Source organism: Ooceraea biroi, chromosome 5 (assembly GCF_003672135.1).
Source record: "Ooceraea biroi isolate clonal line C1 chromosome 5, Obir_v5.4, whole genome shotgun sequence".
Lineage (NCBI taxonomy): Eukaryota > Metazoa > Arthropoda > Insecta > Hymenoptera > Formicidae > Ooceraea > Ooceraea biroi.
This window is the reverse complement of record NC_039510.1, coordinates 15,625,064-15,645,765: the sequence shown is the minus strand read 5'-3', so window position 1 is coordinate 15,645,765 and position 20,702 is coordinate 15,625,064. Positions and strand designations below refer to the sequence as shown.

The window sequence follows — 20,702 nt, the reverse complement described above, 5'->3', positions numbered from 1 at the left end:
AAAAAACGAACTGGAATTCCATAGAGAAAGGCGTCGAGAAGAAATAGTCTCGTCCAGAGTCTCGGTCGGTTGCACTAAAACCGATTAGTTTTTTTCTCTCTCATTTTCTTCGTTACGATTTGCATTCGGCAGTTTCGTTCCTTTCGTTTACCTTACTTTCTCGGAAAAATACGGTATACTTTGCCCGCAGATGTATTGATCGCAGTTAATATATAAAATATAAAAAATTAAATTTAATATTATATATTTATTATAATATTAATCTTAGAATTGCGTAAAATGTTAAATGTAATATCTCAACGAAGGGGAGAGAGAGAAACAGTTTTCGATAACAGAAATAATACAACTCTTAAAATTTATTAAAACAGCATGCTTACAAAACTTGCAATCAAACAATTCGATAAATTAAATTCTATCGAGTTACGCTCTTTTGATCCCAAAAGTACTGAAAAATTGGCACTTGTTTTGTGCCGGAACAAAGTCGATTATCTCTTTAGTAGAAACGATAATTTGTTTTTCGTACTATCGGAAGTTGTTTTATTCTCTCATTTACCCGACAGAATTTATCGCACCGAACAGTCGCTCCACTTTGCAGGTTTAAAGTGGATGTCACGCGAAAAAACTGGCTCGTGCAGTTCGTACTGTTAAACACATCTTGAAACGAAAAAACAAATGCTTTCTTCGAGATCCTTTCTCATGGAATGTGATAGCCAAACATGTAGCTGCAACTACGATGAGATCATTATTTACAATCGCATGACTCTCATATCTTATATATAAATATTAATATGAGTGTAACGATATTTTAAATAGGGATAATTCATGGGAACAATATACGCGTTCATGCTCGGATCAGTTTATTTATTGTTATTTCTATACCGGAATAAATACTGAAGAAATTACTTTCTATTATCAGAGGAATTGCGTTGTCTAAACCTTCAGCTTAACTTTAACTTATCACAACCCACATAACGAGATTATAACCAAAACGTGCTGCTATGAATATACAATATTGTAATATGCATGAGATCTATGCACGCGACGTATGTAAAGAAAGCTAGGTTTTGTGATGCATTTTACCTAAAACCTACATCGAAAAATATTGAAGGTACAAAGCTGATGAAACGTAAAGCTAATAAACGGTAGACTTATCATAACGCCGTATATACGTTACCATTATCTATATTTATTTAAATATATTGAAAAAATGATGTACCCGGTGAGAAAACATGAAAATGATAAATAAGATAGCACTCCAGGTGAACAAATAAAGTAGACATGTGCCGACTCCAATACAGTTGAACGATTGAAGAAATCCAAGAATTATCTTCATTTGAGATGTACGTAATGCCATTTATCCACTGAAATCACAAATACAGAGAGAAATCAATATCAGCTTTAGTCGATATAACAATCAACTATACTTACTAAATTTATATAATTATTATAGTACACTTTTATTATAATTTCGGATGTGCGAAATAACATGAGTGCACTATAAATAAACGATGACCAAATTAATTATAACATATAATCAATGAAAAAATAAATAAAAATATGATATCAGTCAATGTAAAATAGAAACTTCTATATTCACTACTTCTGCTACGTTCTGCTTGTACAACTTACCTATTGGTTCTACAGGTTGAGGTTCTACCGGTTCAGGTGCTTTCTCTAGAATTTCTTCAGCAGTTTCTGCGGAAATCTTGAAAGAACTATCTTCCACGGTTACGTTACAACTGCGAGACGTGACATGCGTAACGTTAAGAACGTTCTAGGTAAAGTATATAATTCTTATTCAGGATAAGGATTCGCATACCATATTATTCCACCAGCTGGATCCTCCTGTTTCATCAAATTTTGCCAGTGTTTATGCACTTCCTCGACAACGTGCATTGCGAAATCTCGAGATTTGGCTTCACCATTAAATGCAAAATGATTTTCCGGCTTTCCATCGGGAATTTTATATATCTTAAACCATTCAAGCGTGGCTTTCAATAAACCTGGAAAATGTTTCTCAATATCGTTTACATCTGCAATGATAACAGATTACAGATTAGATTAGAAATGTTAAAATTTACAATTTCACCAATAATATATAGAGCATACACACACAGCATGTAAAAAAACAAAATTTGTAATTTACCATTCATTTTATCTGCTAAGGGATCGTTGACGTCGATTACAATAATTTTCCAGTCAGTTTCACCTAAAATAAAAATTTTTCGTAAAGAAAATATATACTATAGGTACATTAGAAGACAATATTTTATCTGCAGGTTATTTAATGTCATATATCATATTTTTATATAATCCATTTACCTTCATCAATAAGTGCCACCGTTCCAAGAACTTTCACTTTCAATATTTCACCTCGTTTTGCAACCTATGTGAATATAACCATTTTCTTCAGCACCTCCATTACATGACAAGTATAACTTCACTTATGCAACTACCAAATAATTTAAGATCATAATTTCTCACCCTGTAACCTATTTCAAGGACATCAATAGGATCATTGTCACCCTTGCAACCTGTTGCTTCATCTAAAATTTCAGGGTTTTCCCATGTCTGCAATAAAATATAATATTACCAATAATACTAAATTTTCCAATAAAAAAATTTCTTATTTTAGAAAATCTCTTCATTGTCTATTACAAATAAAGAATAAGACTACAGAATTAAATTTTTGTTAAAATATATAACAATTTTCTTTTTTATTTCAACTAATAGATAAGGTAATGCCGCCAGCATACAAATAGATGCAAGAAGTCTACCAATGATAAGCGTTAACCTTGAACTATCAGTGCAGTATTTGCTCACTAGATATAAATAGAACAGGATAAGAGATTACATGTAGATATTTACCTATGATTAAATTTAATACTTCCTTCTAGACTCAGATAATCAATGATATCACTATTCAATTACAAATATTATCAAAAGAATAACAGTTATCTTGACGAGTGATAAATAACACATAAGGTAGATGAGAGAAAATATTATAAATGTAACTTTTTTTATAATTACTTTTAACACCTTTAATTTTTCAAGTTATATAAAGCTCCTTTTAATTTCTTCTTTTTACATAATTTTTTTAAAAACTAATTTCTTGTATTACATTAATGTCATTACAAGAAGTTCAAAGTACGTATTGTCATACGTACATATCACAGAAAGCTGTCAGAATTCCTACCTGTGGCAAAGCACCATAATTCCATATGTATCCATGATGAGGAAAACAATTGGCGACAAATCTCAATTTGCCTTTCTTAACATCCTGCTTAATAGGATTTAATGTCTCTTTGAGACAGATCTCCATCTTAGCATTTGTCCATCTAGGTATCTCGACAATCATATTTAGTATTTTCTTTTCTTCATCAGCGTACAGTGGAATGTCATGCATAGGTGAAATCGGTACATTCAGATCATTCTCTATAGGACAGAATAAAGTACATTTTATAGAAAGGAAGCATACATATCGTTATCACGAAGAATATTATATAATTTTATGAATAAGCCAAGAAAATAAGAAATGACTGAAAACAATGACTTCCAAGTAAGAAGACATGAATATATGTAAACATATGTCTAGAATAACATCCAGATCAGGCTACTTCCTCTTACTGGATACTTTCAAATACTTTCACTCAATCTAAATGTCATACGATGACATTAAGATACACTGACGTAGCAGTTGTCCATGTATCATCGGAAAAATCACTCGTGCACGCTTTCTGTTTGCAAATCGACGATCCATTGCGAAACGCATTTCGAGCAAGAAGATTTACAACGCAGGATGGACGAGAATCGCGTCTCAATCCGGTTGTAAAATGACGTATGCGATTGTTCGATAGCGCTTAATTATTCACGACCAACACGCGAAACTTGACGCAATCGTGTGTCATTAGACAGAATCCGAGGGAATCACGTTTAATAATACATGGAAGAATCTCAATGTCATGCGGCGTGCGAACGTGCGTTTGCGACCCCGCGACCTCACGGAATTCGCGGGTTTCGGCGACTTGCTGCTACTCGATAGGTTACGCGTAAATCTACTCACTGTAAAATATCCTGTAGTCCGTAGTGTTGAGAGCACCCCGTTCAACAGTTGCGTACGACATGTTTCGACGAAGTTTTCCAACCGCAACGAATCGCTTGAACACTACCGGTCCACCGGTCGCTACGAGCCGCGACGGATTAATAAACCTCGCTGCTAAACCGTGGCAACGTAACACGTGCAACGTTACCAGCGACATTCTGCCATCTATCGTCACACGGTGCTTCCGCGTGTACGGATGATAACGAGAAGAATTGATCTGACGCAACACCGGTTATATTGGAAGAGAACCTTGAAATACTATACATATTCGACGTCAGCATTTATTTCTTTCGGAATAAAATACATATCAGTGAGACGCACTTAGCACTCGCTTATTGTAATTGTTGATTGTGGAATAGTCCAAAGATGTATATCTGTCGATATAACGTGATGTAACTTGGGTTTTATTTTTCTTAATTTTATACGTAATCTTTAATGCCTATCAAATGTGAAAAAGACGTCAAAAGTCAATCAGGTATCTTCAGATAATGAAATATTCCGCAGATACTTTAGATGAAAACTCGAAGTCATGATAGGTGCGTCTAACTCCAGAATGTCTATTACAAAAATATGGTAATTGTGAAGGAGAGCTCCTTCCTCTCCGATTTCCTTCAAACTTGGTAGAAATGTATATTTTGGTCCTAAAACACGATTGCGGGAAGGAAAATCGTCGCTCTCAAGTAGAAAAAAAGTTATTACGTGCTGAAAAGTGACAGTTTCGAGGTTAGGAAATCTGTCATACCGGCAGTCTACGGGCGTAGCGCACGCTGACCAAGCATGCGCGGTGTTTTTTCACGCGCTTTTTATGCTTATTTTGTTCATAGTATACTTATAGCAGCGAAATGTAAGATTGTGTTAATTTCCAAATTGCTATTACACTTCGGACACTGTATTTCTTTGTTTATTAAATGATGCTCATTGGCAAATAAAAAAATAATTTGGTAATTAAGTATACTACAGACGACCTTCCCGATTGTAAATAAAAAACGGGGTTGGATCGGGTTAGGTCTTTCGCAGTTTTTACTTTCGATTAAAGTGGAGAATAATTTCTATTTAACTGTTTGATTTTGGTTAAGGGGATCCTGTGTTTTCCTTTAGGATTAGAGGTTAGAATACAGGAGAACACAGAATTCTCTTTTATGATTCTTCTAAAGTCACTTCGAAAAGCATCCTCATATTCCTTAATTGTGTCCAAACACCGCTCAACAGCGATTTTGTCCGTACAAATTGCCAAATTTTTGTAAAAAGCATTTTATTGTGCAAATATTATGGCGATGGCAGCACCATCGCGAAGAAGTTCACTAGCAGCTCCAGCATCCCCTTAAAGCAGAGAATACTGTGTATTTAACTATAATTACCAAATTATCTTTTTATTTGCCAATGAGCATCATTTAATAAACAAAGAAATACAGTGTCCGAAGTGTAATAGCAATTTGGAAATTAACACAAGTAATCTTACATTTCGCTGCTATAAGTATACTATGAACAAAATAAGCATAAAAAGCGCCATGAGTGTTTCCTAGAACTATTTTCAGAATAGCTTCAACAAAATCTGGTGGATATCGCCACGGTCTTGTGTCGCGCGTCAGCTATCTCGAGCCATCTCAAAAGTCGTGATACGTAGAGAAGAGAGAGTCTCCTTCACAATTACCGAAAAATATTCTACTGCAGGTACATTTTACTCAGTCGGTAGAGTAAAAATTTCAGAGGAGACAGTTTACAGATCGATAGGAGTCCGTAGCTTGAAAAGCTTGTGCCGGAACGTCTTGACAAGAGTGTATCGTAATTAATTGTGACAAATTATATCGCAACTAAGTCTGATTTCTACAGATTGAATTATTAATTGCAACATATCGTCATCCACGATGTTAGAACGCAAAGACGATGAAGGAAACCTGTACGCCTTTGTAAGTACATTTATAACCTAAAAATCTGTGTCAATGTATAATCGGCAAAGTGTTAATGTGACAATGTAATTTGGATTGAATAGAACGAGGAAGATTTACCATATGAAGAAGAAATTTTACGAAATCCATATTCAGTGAAACACTGGCAACGCTACATCGATCATCTCAAAAACACAAAAAGCAAAAACTTAAATGTAGTTTATGAGCGGGCATTGAAGGAACTCCCAGGCAGGTAAACGAATTTTCTCCCGTATTTTCATTACTGCTTGTGTATTTCGATGGAATCTTGAAAATTAATATTACTCATTTGTTAATGCAGTTATAAACTTTGGTATAACTATCTTCGACAACGCGTGAGCCAGTTAAAGGGCCGTTGCATAACAGATCTGTTATATGAAGATGTTAACAACGCCTTTGAGCGTGCTTTGGTATTTATGCACAAAATGCCACGTATATGGATGGATTATTGTACACTAATGACTGAACAATGTTATATTACACGAACACGTCAGGTGTTCGATCGTTCTCTCAGAGCACTTCCAATTACACAGCATCATCGTATATGGCCGTTGTACATTGATTTCTTAAAGAAGCATGATGTCTACGAGACTGCTGTCCGAGTCTTTAGGAGATATTTAAAGGTAACAGTCGATATTTATTTTTATTATCAATTCTCATGTTATCTACTATGCTATATATTTTTTCTATGCTCTTTAGATATTTTTATAAGAGCAAATCTCAAAGTTTTTAATTTGAAAGAATTATTCGTTTCTGATAAAACTTTTATTATGAATGTTATTATGTTATTTTATGTTGCATATAAATATAGTTGGCGCCAGAAGATACAGAGGAGTACATAGAATATCTGATATCGATCGGAAGACTTGACGAGGCTGCTCTAAAGCTTGCACAAATTGTCAATCAAGATGATTTCGTGTCAAAGCATGGCAAGTCCAATCATCAGTTGTGGAATGAATTGTGCGATTTGATCTCAAAAAATCCATCCAAAATAAAATCTCTGAACGTCGATGCTATTATTAGGGGCGGTTTAAGACGTTACACGGATCAATTGGGACCTTTATGGAATTCACTAGCAGACTACTATGTCCGAAGTGGTCTCTTTGAAAGAGTATTGCATTGCTTTCGTATTTATGTTTCATTACGTTCGATATTTTTTGTATTGCCATTTCTATCAAAATGTGTACATGTGTTTTAGGCAAGAGATATCTATGAGGAAGCTATACAGACTGTTACTACTGTTAGAGATTTTACTCAGGTTTTCGATGCCTATGCACAATTTGAGGAACTTAGTCTGAAGAAGCTGCTAGAAGAAGCAACGGAAAATCCTACTGAAGAAGGTACCATTAATATATATGTTGTTTTAGATTAATGTTTATATTATTAATTGATTATTAATCTAGTTTTTTATCTTCTTGCATCAGACGACATAAAATTAGAATTGAGAATGGCACGATTGGAAAATCTCATGGAAAGGAGATTATTGTTACTTAATTCTGTGCTGCTACGGCAGAATCCGCATAATGTTGCAGAATGGCACAAGAGAGTCAAGCTTTATGAGGGACAGCCACATGAGGTAAAGAGATATTAAGGAAAAATTCGTGGACGACTAATCCCTCCTTTGTTTCATTTATTAATCGACGTATTGTTTTTAGATAATTAACACGTATACAGAGGCAGTGCAAACAGTGCAGCCACAGTTAGCAGTTGGTAAGTTGCATACGTTGTGGGTTGCATTTGGCAAGTTTTATGAAGAAAATGGACAAGTAGAAGACGCGAGAGTGGTATTCGAAAAGGCAACTCATGTTCCATACACCAAAGTAGACGATCTTGCTTCCGTATGGTGCGAATGGGCAGAAATGGAAATAAGACATGAGTAAGTTTCAATTTGTCTCAATTATTTATTACATTCATGTTCCGCAGCAACATAATCGGATAATTACGTGTTGTAACGAAATTATATGTTAAATTATATAATTGAATTTAAACAAAATGCTCTCTACACTATCATTACAGCAACTGCAACGAAGCTCTGAAGCTTATGCATCGTGCTACTACAATGCCAGCTAGGAAAGTAGCGTATCACGATGAAACAGAGACAGTACAAATGAGATTATACAAATCCTTAAAAGTATGGTCCATGTATGCAGATTTGGAAGAAAGTTTTGGTACATTTAGGGTATGCTATCGCACATTCTCTCTTATTTGATTTAGGCAATAGTGAAGTGTCTTTAAATCTTATGTATTTTTATCACAACAGACTTGCAAGGCGGTATACGATAAAATAATCGATTTGAAAATTGCGACTCCTCAAATTATTATCAATTACGGGCTGTTCTTAGAAGAAAACAAATACTTTGAGGAAGCATTTAGGGTACGTCAAATATTTTCCAATTATACATACATACATACATATATCTATCTATTTATCTGTGTATACCTGGCAGCCAATAATGTTATAAAAATTCTTTTAGGCATATGAAAAAGGAATTGCGTTGTTCAAGTGGCCTAATGTTTATGACATTTGGAATACATATCTTACAAAATTTTTGAAACGCTATGGTGGTACAAAACTGGAACGTACCAGGGATCTCTTTGAGCAATGTTTGGAACACTGTCCCTCAAAATATGCCAAAAGTACGACTTACTTTACAGATTATTTTATACAATTAAATAATTATCTTACAATATATATATTAACAAGAATATGATTAATTTTTGTCTTTTTACAGCTTTGTATCTGTTGTACGCAAAGCTGGAAGAAGAACACGGCTTAGCGAGACACGCTATGTCGGTGTATGAACGAGCAACGAATGCGGTCCTCCCGGAAGAACGATTTGACGTAATGTCCTTTCATTAATGTATTTCTCTTGCTGGAATATTAGGAAAATGAAAAATAGTTTATTTCTCCGTGCTCGTAAAATTTTACAACTTTACAGAATTTTACTACAATGCACGATTTTTGCAGATGTTCAACATATACATAAAGAAAGCTGCAGACATATATGGAGTGCCGAAAACTCGACAGATATACGAGAAGGCGATAGAGGTCCTAAATGATGAGAACACCAGAGAAATGTGCTTAAGATTTGCAGAAATGGAGACCAAATTGGGAGAGGTGGATAGAGCGAGAGCGATATACGCACACTGCAGTCAAATATGCGATCCAAGGGTATGATATTGCATTTAGATACGTTTTTAAATGACTCAACAGCGTTTACACAATTGATTTACGTATTAAATTCAAATTATTTAGGTAACATCTAATTTCTGGCAAGTTTGGAAAGAATTCGAAGTCAGACATGGTAACGAAGACACGATGCGCGAAATGCTTCGAATTAAGCGCAGCGTGCAAGCTATGTATAACACTCAAGTGAACATGATGTCTGCACAAATGTTGAATAACGCATCTAATCAAGTGTCGGATATCCCCGTGGACGCTATGCGCTTGTTAGATAGTAAAGTTACGTCAAATACAGGTAATAGCAGTTAATATTACTTTTTTTCTGTTCTTACTAGATGTATCTGATGTCTTTTAACTGGTAAACCGTCAAATTGCAGAAAGTGTTACCAGCATGAAAGCGGGTATTAAGTTTGTACGTGGTGTAACGGAGAAGGACGGCAAGGCAGAATCGCATGTGAATAATCCAGATGAGATTGACATCGACATGGATGACGAAGATGAAAATGAAAACGATGCAGAGATGGAAGAAGGTATACTTAGACACTTAGAAGTAGTTTGTACATATCGGAATACGTTGATTTTCACGCAAACACATATAAGCTATTAATTTTTTAAAATAATTTACTTTATTTTTTTTTATTTAATCCTTGCTTTTCGGCTTAGGATGACTTCCTATTTACACTTGTTACAATACACGCATACATTTTTTAACATAAAATATGAAACAAAACAGAACGTACAACCTAAATTATAACATCTCATAAAGTTTCATAAAATTTCATACAATTTCAACTTTTTCAACCACCGGCTGCATCCCGCTCTTTCAATTCTCTTCTTTTCCCTTGTTCCTTTTCTTTTTCCTGCTCTATCCTTCTCACCATGTCCATCTTTCCGTCTTCCCTTAATTCTCTTGATTCTCTGTTAATTATAGAATTTAACACATATGCTGCATCCATTACACCTCTTCTTGTTCTAAAACGAAACTGTTTCCTGTAACTTTCTATTTACTTCTCTTATCAATTTCTCATTCGAGATACTCGTGTAAATTTTACGCGTATATGCCGTATCCATCTCAATGTTATTCCTCTAATTAATACGAAATAATTTCTAACATCACTTCTATCTCCTTTTTTATAAATCAGTTAATTATTCTTTTTCTCCAATCTTCCGGCATGCCTCCGTATACCATTGATCAATTTCCAAAATATCTCAAAATAATGTACTTAATATCTTATATTTACTTTCAGATGTCCCAATTGAAAAACAAACTATACCATCACAAGTATTTGGTAGCTTAAAAGCAGCCGAAATAGAGGATAATTGAGATCTTACCAAGATGGCGTTTGTAAAATAAATATCATAATTATTGTCACTTTATGACAAAATGATATACAAAAGTGTACATAAAAATACGTAAAAGTGTGCCGCTTTGATAATTGAATACAATTTATAAATCTTCAATCTTATTTTATTTGTGCATAATCCATGTTTCTCTTCAAAGTATATTTAAAGCTTCGGAATACAGGCTGCACTAGATCTGGAGTCGGTGAAAACGGTAAGAATATCAAAAATTAAAATAACGAGCGTACTTGAAAACAAAAAAAAACGGTAAATGAAAGTAGTCCAACGTCTACTTTTTCTTGCAGCATCGAACAAGATTGTATTATATGTTACACGTTTTATTAACATAATATTCGCAATGAAAACTTTTGCCATTCGCCATTTTGAATTGAATTGAATTGAAAAACGTTTGACTCGTTCAGTTCTTACTTGTAACAGTCCAGTTCCAGTGCAGCCCGAGTTCAGCTATAAAGAACAAATCTATTGTGAACGAAATTCTGATAAAATAATATGATGCTTCGTATGACCATATTTATAATATTGTTTCGATATTAAATAATGTAACGAGGTGGACGTATAAAGTGGAGATCGTTATACACTACAGAATCGTCGGACTGGTCTAACATCGAGTGTTCCTTACGGATACCTCCGAAAACAATTAGCTCTCCTCTTCCCTCCACAAGAGAATACAGAATTTTCTCGTCGGGTCCCGAATGATCGTTCTGCTTCACCGGGATCCACGAGGCATTGCAATCGTCGGAAAACACATTCGTAATATCTAGCACGTATATAGACAACGTATTCTCGGCCTTCGGAAATACTTTCATCAAGTGCGCTCTTTTATTACGAAGTTTCTCTTCCATTCTTCTTAGAGTCTCCTGGCGTCGTCTGTTCGTGCTCGAATTATTACGCAGCGGTTGGTCGCGAAACGCGGCCATGCTTAGAGTGTTGTCACTGTACAATGGTATTATTTTCGAGATGTTGGGAGTGTGCGATGGAATGTGCGCGTTCTGCGAGTGCGATCTGGAGAATGCACCATGCCGTCCATTTACATTTTCGTCTCTGTCTACGGTAGACAAGCTTCCTTGTCTAAAAAATTAAATTATATTAATATTAAATTATTAGTAAGAGAAATTGTTCGTACAAATACTCTTAATAATGTTGCATTATATAAATAATACTTCATTATATTACTATGTTACGTCATACCTTTCATGTAAAAGATTTGATTCGCACAAACGTGGTGAGATACTCCTTTGGCAAGCAACTTTCTTCAGCGAAATACTCATATCACTTGGCTTAGCTTGAGATTTGTTTTTACTAAGTACTATGATATAATTTCCGACCTAGATATAAGTAACAGCATTATGACTTATTGATCTAATAATATATATAATAATATATATATATATATATATATATATATATATATATCAGTGGAATCCAGAATTAAGAATTTCATTGCTTTGATATACTATTTTAACAAGTTCACCTTGCAAGCTTGGTGACACCAAATACGAGTCGGTCCCCATTCTGTATTGCGCATATTAACTTTCCTCCATGTCCAAGATGCGCCTTCCATTATCAGCAGCCAAGCGTCATTCATAGCAGCATTCGGGCCTGTACAACCTCCTGTGCAGTTTCAAATATATAACTACGTGCTTAACTGTATCGATATTAAATAAATGTTAATATTCTAATTTAATACTTGTTAAAAATTTCGGAAACTATTAACGCAATTATATCTTTCATTTAATTAAATGCACATAGTGTCCACCAAATATCACGTTTCTCTATATTTATCTATGTATTAACTAAGAAGAATGGCGACTGTTTAAATGTTAAATTTTTCGTAGATAATTGAAAAAATTTCTACCAAGCACAAGTAGATGGTTGTCTCCAAGTTTAATTTGCGACTGGCCATAACGTCGTTGCGGCTTAAAATTTGATGTAGTTTGCTTATGCCAGCTATACGAGTCCAAATTCAGGCACCACACATCGTTAGAACTGTTATAAAGTAATACGGTTGAAAATATTTGTGTGAGCATTATTAGAAGTTAACGTTTTAAGTTTTCCAGAAATATACCTGTATCCATCATTGACTCCACCAAAAACGATCATTAAATTCTTATGTATTGTTGCAGAATGTGCGGAAATTGGTGGCGGAGCTTCTAATGTACTTATGGCAGTCCATTTATTTGATTCGATAGAGTATACGTGTAATTCATTGAATAGTTTCCATTGCTAAAAGCACATTATATGATTAAAAGATGTCGGTCATATTTAATTGAAAGTTTTATTTTTGCAAAATTTATGAAGTTTATTTAAAAAAATTGGAGGTATATAAATTTATAAACACATTATTAATATTTTATTACAACAAATAAGTAGTTACCTGATGCAGAGGATATGGCGATGGGTGTGACCACCCTCCAAATAAAATCAGGTTTTTCTTGTAATGAAGCATAGTGGCGCAAGCTTTGGGAGATGGATAACTGCCCATAGTCATTGGTCTGATCCAGGTTCTCGTGTCCAGATCCAACTGCCATAAGTCGTTGAATGTTGTCCAGGTGGCTGTACAGCCACCGAACACGTACATGGAATTATCATATATGCATGCAGAATGTGAGTGTCTCTTTCCAATAGTGGGTGCCCAGTGTGGGGATGGCAACGAGTTCCACAGCAAAGATCCGGAAGCAATGGACTTTTGAAAGTGGGCTCTATTGTGGTCTATCACATCTGCGATTGGCAAGATACACGAGTCTATCAGTGCACAACATACAATATATATACGTAACAGTACAAGAAGAGATGCGCATACTTTTGGTGACACGATACCATCTTTTACAAATAACCCTGCACTCCTGAAAGTCTTTGTAAGGTGGTATCAAGCTCAAAATGTACTCCAGCAATTCGTCAGGCAAATCGTCGATTTTACATTGCATTTTGCTCCAAGCAGTAGTTATGGATGTGTTGTGAGAGTCAATTATACTTCGCACTAAACTTTCGGCATTTAGATGCCAGCCCCATACAAAAATACGTTTATTTTCGAAAATACTCTATTTACAGACGCATCGCTGTTTTTTTCACGCTATTAGGCGAGTACATACGTGCCTAGTACATCGTACATCTTAATTTTGACAGGCCAAGCATAATAGTTGATAGCATAATTTGCAACAAATATATTGGCTCTTGTATACACGATACAGTGTACCGATCGATGAGAAAGATTAGTGATCAATCAATCTTTCATTTTTCTTTCCCTCTCCTCGGAAGCAACAGATGTACACTAGGAGATGATTGGCATAAACTTTTACTACATTCTACTACGCGCACATTGTCATGTACGCGACGTAAAACACAAGTTACATCAATATTGCCTCAAGTGCCTGTTTCTATTGTACAATAATGGCTCCTGCACATAGAACGCGACGACACTTGACCCGCGGCAGAGAGAAATCTGAGAGCGGCCACCAGCCTCCTGACGTTTGGCGCCGCCTGGCAAAGCGGACGTGAACTAGTTCGTTACGCTCGATAATGATACAAGTGAGCATTTTCCAGCGGTACGGAAAGTACATACCATGAATAGCTACAATTCGGCGTGAAGCGCGGTAGTCCAGTGGCTAAGCGCGAGACTCGTATTTTGCCATCCGCGCAAGTTGGGTTCGAGACTGAGCTGTGATAATTTTTTTTCGGATTTTTGTTTCTTTGTGTTTGCATTATCTTTTTTTATTATGTACATAATAAATTATTATGTAAATAATGATTTATTATGTTTTATTATATTTTGGAGGTATATATATATAATGAGACATAAACATATACATTTAACATTTGTAAACTTTTTATTTATTTATATAGTTTGTATACTGTCGAGTGTTTATTTATTATAAAATTCTGACATGACTGTACAGTGTTGCGGATGGAAAATTTATATAAAAGCATAAAAAACATAAATGCTTTTATATAAATTTTCATCCGCAACACTGTACAGTCATAGGCACAGAGGTTGTGACACTTTTTTTTAATGAGTCAGAATTTTATAATAAATAAACACTCGACAGAATACAAACTATATAAATAAATAAAAAGTTTACAAATGTTAAATGTATATGTTTGTCTCATTATACATATACGTATACCTCCAAAATATAATAAAACATAATAAATCATTATTTACATAATAAAAAAATATAATGCAAACACAAAGAAACAAAAATCCGAAGAAAAAAATTATCACAACTCGGTCTCGAACCCAACTTGCGCGGATGGCAAAATACGAGTCTCGCGCTTAGCCACTAGACCACCGCGCTTCACGCCGAATTGTAGCTATTCATGGTACTTTTCGTACCGCTGGAAAATGCTCACTTTTAGATGTAAATTTCTCCGAAACCAAGGCTCATAGACCCAAACCCTCGAACACGACATTAATATTTTTACCTTCCCTTTCGAACGCACTATGACTCGTTCGAAAGTAGAGTTTACATGGGAAAGCTTCCTTGTGAATAGTTTGGACACGAATCATGTATCATTACCGAGCGTAACGAACTAGTTCACGTCCACTTTGTCAGGCGGCGCGTCAAACGTCAGGAAATGTGCCCGTGGAGGCTGGTGGCCGCTCTCAGGTTTCTCTCTGCCCGCGGTGAAGTTAGCTATGGATTGGTTACCGCATCTAATTGGCTAAAAAGTATCTTGAGATCATATTAGAGACAACATTAATATAAGAACAGATAATGAATACCGCTCGTAGCACACGATGCTTCTTTTCGTACGAAATTGCATGAGAACATCGAGCACAATCGACCAATCATGATTTAGAAACAAAAGAATACGACACTGCGATTGGCCGATGTGATGTTCTCATGCGAGCTCATGGAGCGGTGCAGCACTAGATGCACTCGATACGAGCTTTGCGATTACCGCGCTTGTGTGTTGAGTCGTTACGTCGTGCTAAACTTCTGACAGAGAGAGGAGTGGACAAGAGTTCTTGTAGGATTGATCGTGTAGCTTTTTCGTCGTTTATTCGAGATAATTGATATTTTATTTCTTGACACAGTGATATCAAATTGAATTAAAAGATGCCGCGAATAATGATAAAGGGTGGAGTGTGGCGTAACACGGAGGTAAATGACACACGATATTTTCTAACCCCAAACCTGTAGTGTCCTATCCGGTCTATCTATCCGGTCTGTAAATGTGTATAATATAATTTTATGAAAATCAAAATCTCTATTTTTAGGATGAAATTTTGAAAGCGGCTGTGATGAAATATGGGAAAAACCAATGGAGTCGTATCGCATCTTTGTTGCACAGAAAATCAGCGAAGCAATGCAAGGCCCGTTGGTTCGAGTGGCTAGATCCAAGTATAAAGAAAACAGAATGGAGCCGGGAAGAAGACGAAAAATTGCTCCACCTTGCAAAATTAATGCCTACTCAATGGCGAACTATCGCACCTATCATTGGCAGGACAGCTGCACAATGCTTGGAGAGATATGAGTATCTACTGTAAGTAAATATATTTTAATTGAAAAAACGTGATTTACCCTTGGCCTTACACTGATTTTATTAGATGCTTGTAAAAGTTCGTGATAAACAATAAAAGTTATTTTTATTTATTAATAACAATGAGATGATATATAATATTTTAATCAAAGTAGCCATTGCTGTCAATAAGTTTTTGCCACTAGGTTTGGAAAATAGTTTGATTCTATGCTGATAAAATGACAGCTTTTGAGGCAATCCATTTATTTGTGACCTTATGAACTTTTTAAGCTAATATATCTAATATTCTAATTGTTGAATGAAAACATTTTCCATTATGCATTATAACTTACTTCAGTGACCAAGCACAGAAGAAAGAAGAAGGAGATGATGCTGTTGATGATCCTCGTAAACTGAAACCGGGTGAAATTGATCCTAACCCAGAGACAAAACCAGCAAGACCAGATCCTAAAGACATGGATGAGGATGGTAAATTGATATTTATTTTTACAAACTTTATTATCGAATATAACAGAAACAACTCTGCGCCAAAAGATAGAATGTATATTTATAACAATTGTATTTTTTTACAGAATTGGAGATGTTATCAGAAGCGCGTGCTAGGCTCGCAAATACTCAGGGAAAAAAGGCGAAACGCAAGGCACGCGAAAAGCAGCTAGAAGAGGCGCGTAGGCTTGCTGCGTTGCAGAAACGTAGAGAATTAAGAGCTGCTGGGATCACAGTTTCCCAAAAGAATAAACGCAAACGAGGCGTCAATTACAATACAGAAATACCGTTTGAAAAACGACCTGCAGCTGGTTTCTATGATACTTCCAACGAGCATGTAGACCCTTTGGCAATTGATTTCTCAAAAATGCGACAACAGCATCTGGACGGTGAGCTCCGGCAGGAAAAAGAGGAAATCGAACGCAGGAAAGACAAACAGAAATTAAAGCAACGCAAAGAGAATGATATACCTATGGGTATGCTCAATAACGAGGAGCCTGTAAAGAAAAGGAGTAAACTAGTTTTGCCAGTGCCACAAATCTCCGACGAGGAATTACAACAAGTTGTGAAACTTGGTAGAGCTTCAGAGGTACGTGAGACAATATTTTATTTTACTACACAAATTATCACAAAATGATGATATTAATCCCTTGCCATATAAGGAGTGAGACTTGTGGTAGGAATTATGAGCCAAACATAATCGGCAAGGGATTAACATTCATGTAGAATGATTTAGCAAGTTTTCTAAAATATTATCTTATGTGCACGTCGCTTTATATTTTATTACAGATCGCGCGAGAAGTTGCTACTGAGAGCGGTATTACGTTGTCGGACAGTTTGTTAGCCGACTACTCTTTACCCACGAACGCGGCGGTAACTCCTCGTACACCGGCCGCTACGGATAGAATATTACAAGAGGCTCAAAATGTGATGGCTCTCACGCATGTAGACACACCGCTGAAGGGTTAGGAGATAATTTATACTTAATGCTGTAAAAGTTGTCGCATTTATCACGTACTTATGAATCATTTTGCTTCGTTTAGGTGGCATGAACACGCCGTTGAATAATACAGATTTTGCCGGTGTCGTGCCTGCTAGTAACGTCGTCGCAACGCCGAACACAATTTTAGCCACCCCGTTTCGGTCGCAACGCAGCGATGAAACGCCCGTGAATTCCTTCAACACGCCAACAGGCGGGGCGTCAGTGCGAACGCAAAACGGAGTTCTGGCGGCAACGCCCGTTCGCGACAAGCTCAACATAAATCCCGACGAGAACGCGGACGGTTCGGAAACTCCGTTCATACAGACTCAAGCGAAGACCTCGTTACGTGCGGCATTAAGCTCTTTGCCGGCGCCGTGCAATGATTACGAGATAGACATTAATGACGGAGATATAAATGAGGAGAGCACTGGCGCGCCTGCGACTGAAATCATAGAGGACCAAGCGGATGTCGATGCTAGACAGCAACAGGAATTACTAGAACAAAGTAAGTTCTACAATATACGAATTAAACTGTTTCGAGAAAAAGCACATTTAAAAAGCTCCTGATTATTGTCATTTATTTATAAATTATTCCGGATTTAATACGTACATCGCATCATTTTATTCATATGTCGTAATAGAACTTCACTGGTCCAGAATAAAGTCAAAGGCGCGCGTGTTACTAGCGACATTAGTCATTGTTTTACAAGAATTTTAAGAGAATGAAAGATCTAATTTATATTAACAAATCTTTCTTTCTTTCTTGCAGAGAAAAAAGAATTGGCACGTAGATCGCAAGTGATACAAAGAGACTTACCGCGACCTGTGGATGTAAACATAAATATTCTGAGACCGCACATGGATGCACCGCTTACTGATCTGCAAAGAGTATGTAATTCATTTTTTACATATTTTTCTCAGCTTTATAGATGATCATCTTTATTCTTCTCTTGTTGCTGACTTTTTTAATTTATGTTGTTGTTAGGCAGAGGAGTTGATAAAAAGAGAAATGATTACAATGTCGTATTATGACTCACTGCACAATGCCGTGCAGCCAAATCGAAAGGGCGCCGCGGCGTCGTTAAATCAAGCTCAATCATATTTAGAACAGCATCCGTATGAAGTCTTCGAAGAAGATGATCTCGTTGCTGTGAGTATAAAAGCTGTCGAAAATTTTTCTCTGTCTTCTGATGTCTGCTTTACAAGTAATTCCTACAATAGAGTTCTCCCATCCTAATATTTAAATTTCAGGCCAAGAAAACGTTAGCCGACGAAACGATAGTTGTAAAGGAAGGAATGGCACATGGGGAATTAGGTTTAGAAGCTTACACCACTGTATGGGAAGAATGTCTGTCACAGATCCTATACCTCGAAACGCAGAAACGGTACACTCGTGCTGCGGTAGCCTCGAAGAAGGACAGGATAGAGGTGTCCGAGAGGAAGTTAGATGAGAATCGTATGCATATGACGGGCGAGGCTAAACGCGCTGCCAGAATGGAGAAAAAGTTGAAAATACTTACCGGCGGTTATCAGGTAAATAAAATTATGAATTATAGAAAACTAAGGTGTATGTACTAAGAAGCTGCACGAGATAAAGATTAGGCGATGTGACTCTTAAATTAAAAATTATAAACAAAGTATAAATATTAGTTATAATATTATTATAATATTGTTTTTGAGATTAATATTGTTATTAATGTTATTTTATTTATTTTACAATACTATTTAATTATAATATTGTTTGTTAAACAGACGAGAACACAGGTCCTGACGAAACAGCTGCATGAACTGGGGGAGCACATAGAGCAAGCCCATTTGGATTTGTCGACATTCAAATTTTTGCAAACGCAGGAAGAGGCGGCGATTCCAAGAAGGATAAACGCGCTTATGGAAGACGTAAACAGGCAGACAGAACGAGAACGCTCGTTACAAATGCGGTATGCTCAGTTGCAAGACCATTTGCATCAGTGTTGATTGAAATAATATATCTTAAAAATACATTATAATGCTTGTTGCATATTATACAGCAAGCTTTATTGCAACATATTTCTCACATTATTTTCCAGACTATATTTAATTTTAATAAAACTATTATAGTGTCATTTTCAGAATTAGTTAAGTTTATATCTTTACATGCGCCTACGATACTAAATAATTATTATACGAAACAAACATGTCATTGCAGTGTGCATATGCAGATTTAATTTTTCTTACATCTCGTGAAATGTGGCAAAAACGTTGCAGTAAAAGTGACAAAATTTTGTTTTACGTATTGTAAAATACTTTAGTAATAAAAAATTTATGTATTAAGATACGCAACTCGTTAAATATCAATATATGTTATATTATCAACGGTGTTTTATGAAAATGAAAATTTTTTAAATTGATAATTTATAACAAATCGGATATGAATATAATAAATGAACCGTAAAATTTCAAAAATAATTTCACACGATTTTTTCTTTAGCGAGGACTAAAACCAAGATATAATTACCGACTGGTAAAGTCGGAAAGTCAAATGGGCGTGATCGATCGAAGCACGTCGCGCGCATCTCGCAAATGAAAGCTCGCTCACCAATGAGGGGCGTGTCATTCATAGTGCCGACAAAATGGCCTAATCGATATAATGCACTAGGTAAAAAGATCATAATTGCTTAAAAAATCATTTACAAAACATTTATGTGTATATGTATACATTACAATCTGAATGTGGGTCTCGATTTAATTTGGATAATTCTCTCTCTCTCTCTTTCTCTCTCCCTCTCTCTCTCGACAAAAAATTTAATTAAAATCGTAATTAAATTGCTATCTTACATTTTCAAGACACTTGTCTTGTCGACATTCGGTTCGTTGAAATAGCAGGTGTAAAATCGTAATATAATTGATTCGATTGTATTTATTCTATTTATCCACTTACCTTCCACTGTATTTTCCATCAGTTCCACTTACCCACACGTACATACACTGCGAAAAAGCAGCAACACCGCCGTTAGCGTGTCGCCGGTAAATAACGTTGGCTGCCGCCGGAAGGCAGATGTTAACGTCGTCGTCAGCTACCCTAATCCCGTATTGTCGATTGGTCGGCAACGCGACTGGTAACTCGACGTCGAATCAGCGTCGTCGATTCGGCTGGCGCCGCCCACCACCCTTTTGTGCACTTACCCCCACCCCCTCGCGCCG

General features: G+C 36.0%; 4 protein-coding genes and 1 long non-coding RNA gene across 7 annotated transcripts; 3 read left to right on the top strand and 2 right to left on the bottom strand.

Annotated features, from left to right (window-relative positions):
- Nucleotides 1-342: 342 nt before the first annotated feature.
- Nucleotides 343-4,658, bottom strand: LOC105286470 (inorganic pyrophosphatase). Of its 2 annotated transcripts, none has more exons than XM_011351441.3 (8): nt 4,064-4,658; nt 3,197-3,435; nt 2,485-2,571; nt 2,323-2,386; nt 2,147-2,209; nt 1,820-2,033; nt 1,630-1,739; nt 343-1,361 (listed from the first exon to the last, which is right to left on the bottom strand). In XM_011351441.3, exons 1-8 carry the CDS (start codon nt 4,257-4,259, stop codon nt 1,330-1,332), a joined length of 1,005 nt encoding a protein of 334 aa, XP_011349743.1. In that variant the 5' UTR covers nt 4,260-4,658; the 3' UTR covers nt 343-1,329. The 2 variants fall into 2 exon arrangements, with proteins under 2 accessions (XP_011349743.1, XP_011349744.1); XM_011351442.3 differs by lacking the exon at nt 4,064-4,658 and adding an exon at nt 3,691-3,973.
- Nucleotides 4,659-5,967: 1,309 nt separating this feature from the next.
- Nucleotides 5,968-10,670, top strand: LOC105286469 (pre-mRNA-splicing factor SYF1). Its single transcript, XM_011351440.3, has 15 exons — nt 5,968-6,009; nt 6,093-6,241; nt 6,329-6,650; nt 6,839-7,138; nt 7,226-7,367; nt 7,452-7,603; nt 7,683-7,903; nt 8,044-8,206; nt 8,288-8,401; nt 8,502-8,664; nt 8,760-8,869; nt 8,996-9,199; nt 9,284-9,506; nt 9,589-9,741; nt 10,459-10,670. Exons 1-15 carry the CDS (start codon nt 5,968-5,970, stop codon nt 10,533-10,535), a joined length of 2,535 nt encoding a protein of 844 aa, XP_011349742.3. The 3' UTR covers nt 10,536-10,670.
- On the bottom strand, nt 9,819-13,964 carry LOC105286529 (F-box only protein 42). Of its 2 annotated transcripts, none has more exons than XM_026969484.1 (7): nt 13,391-13,964; nt 12,948-13,291; nt 12,639-12,796; nt 12,429-12,559; nt 12,045-12,184; nt 11,762-11,898; nt 9,819-11,641 (listed from the first exon to the last, which is right to left on the bottom strand). In XM_026969484.1, the coding sequence occupies exons 2-7, from the start codon at nt 13,149-13,151 to the stop codon at nt 11,104-11,106; spliced, it is 1,308 nt and encodes a 435-aa protein (XP_026825285.1). In that variant the 5' UTR covers nt 13,152-13,291; nt 13,391-13,964; the 3' UTR covers nt 9,819-11,103. The 2 variants fall into 2 exon arrangements, with proteins under 2 accessions (XP_026825285.1, XP_026825284.1); XM_026969483.1 differs by having other exon boundaries at nt 13,374-13,961.
- Nucleotides 13,965-15,458: 1,494 nt separating this feature from the next.
- On the top strand, nt 15,459-19,836 carry LOC105286468 (cell division cycle 5-like protein). Its single transcript, XM_011351439.3, has 10 exons — nt 15,459-15,675; nt 15,792-16,057; nt 16,392-16,522; nt 16,627-17,129; nt 17,330-17,504; nt 17,584-18,027; nt 18,292-18,410; nt 18,508-18,672; nt 18,774-19,055; nt 19,275-19,836. The coding sequence occupies exons 1-10, from the start codon at nt 15,631-15,633 to the stop codon at nt 19,494-19,496; spliced, it is 2,352 nt and encodes a 783-aa protein (XP_011349741.1). The 5' UTR covers nt 15,459-15,630; the 3' UTR covers nt 19,497-19,836.
- Nucleotides 19,837-19,878: 42 nt separating this feature from the next.
- On the top strand, nt 19,879-20,417 carry LOC113562023. Its single transcript, XR_003406571.1, has 2 exons — nt 19,879-20,157; nt 20,346-20,417. It is a non-coding gene; the product is annotated as an uncharacterized LOC113562023 (long non-coding RNA).
- The last annotated feature ends 285 nt before the right edge of the window (nt 20,418-20,702 follow it).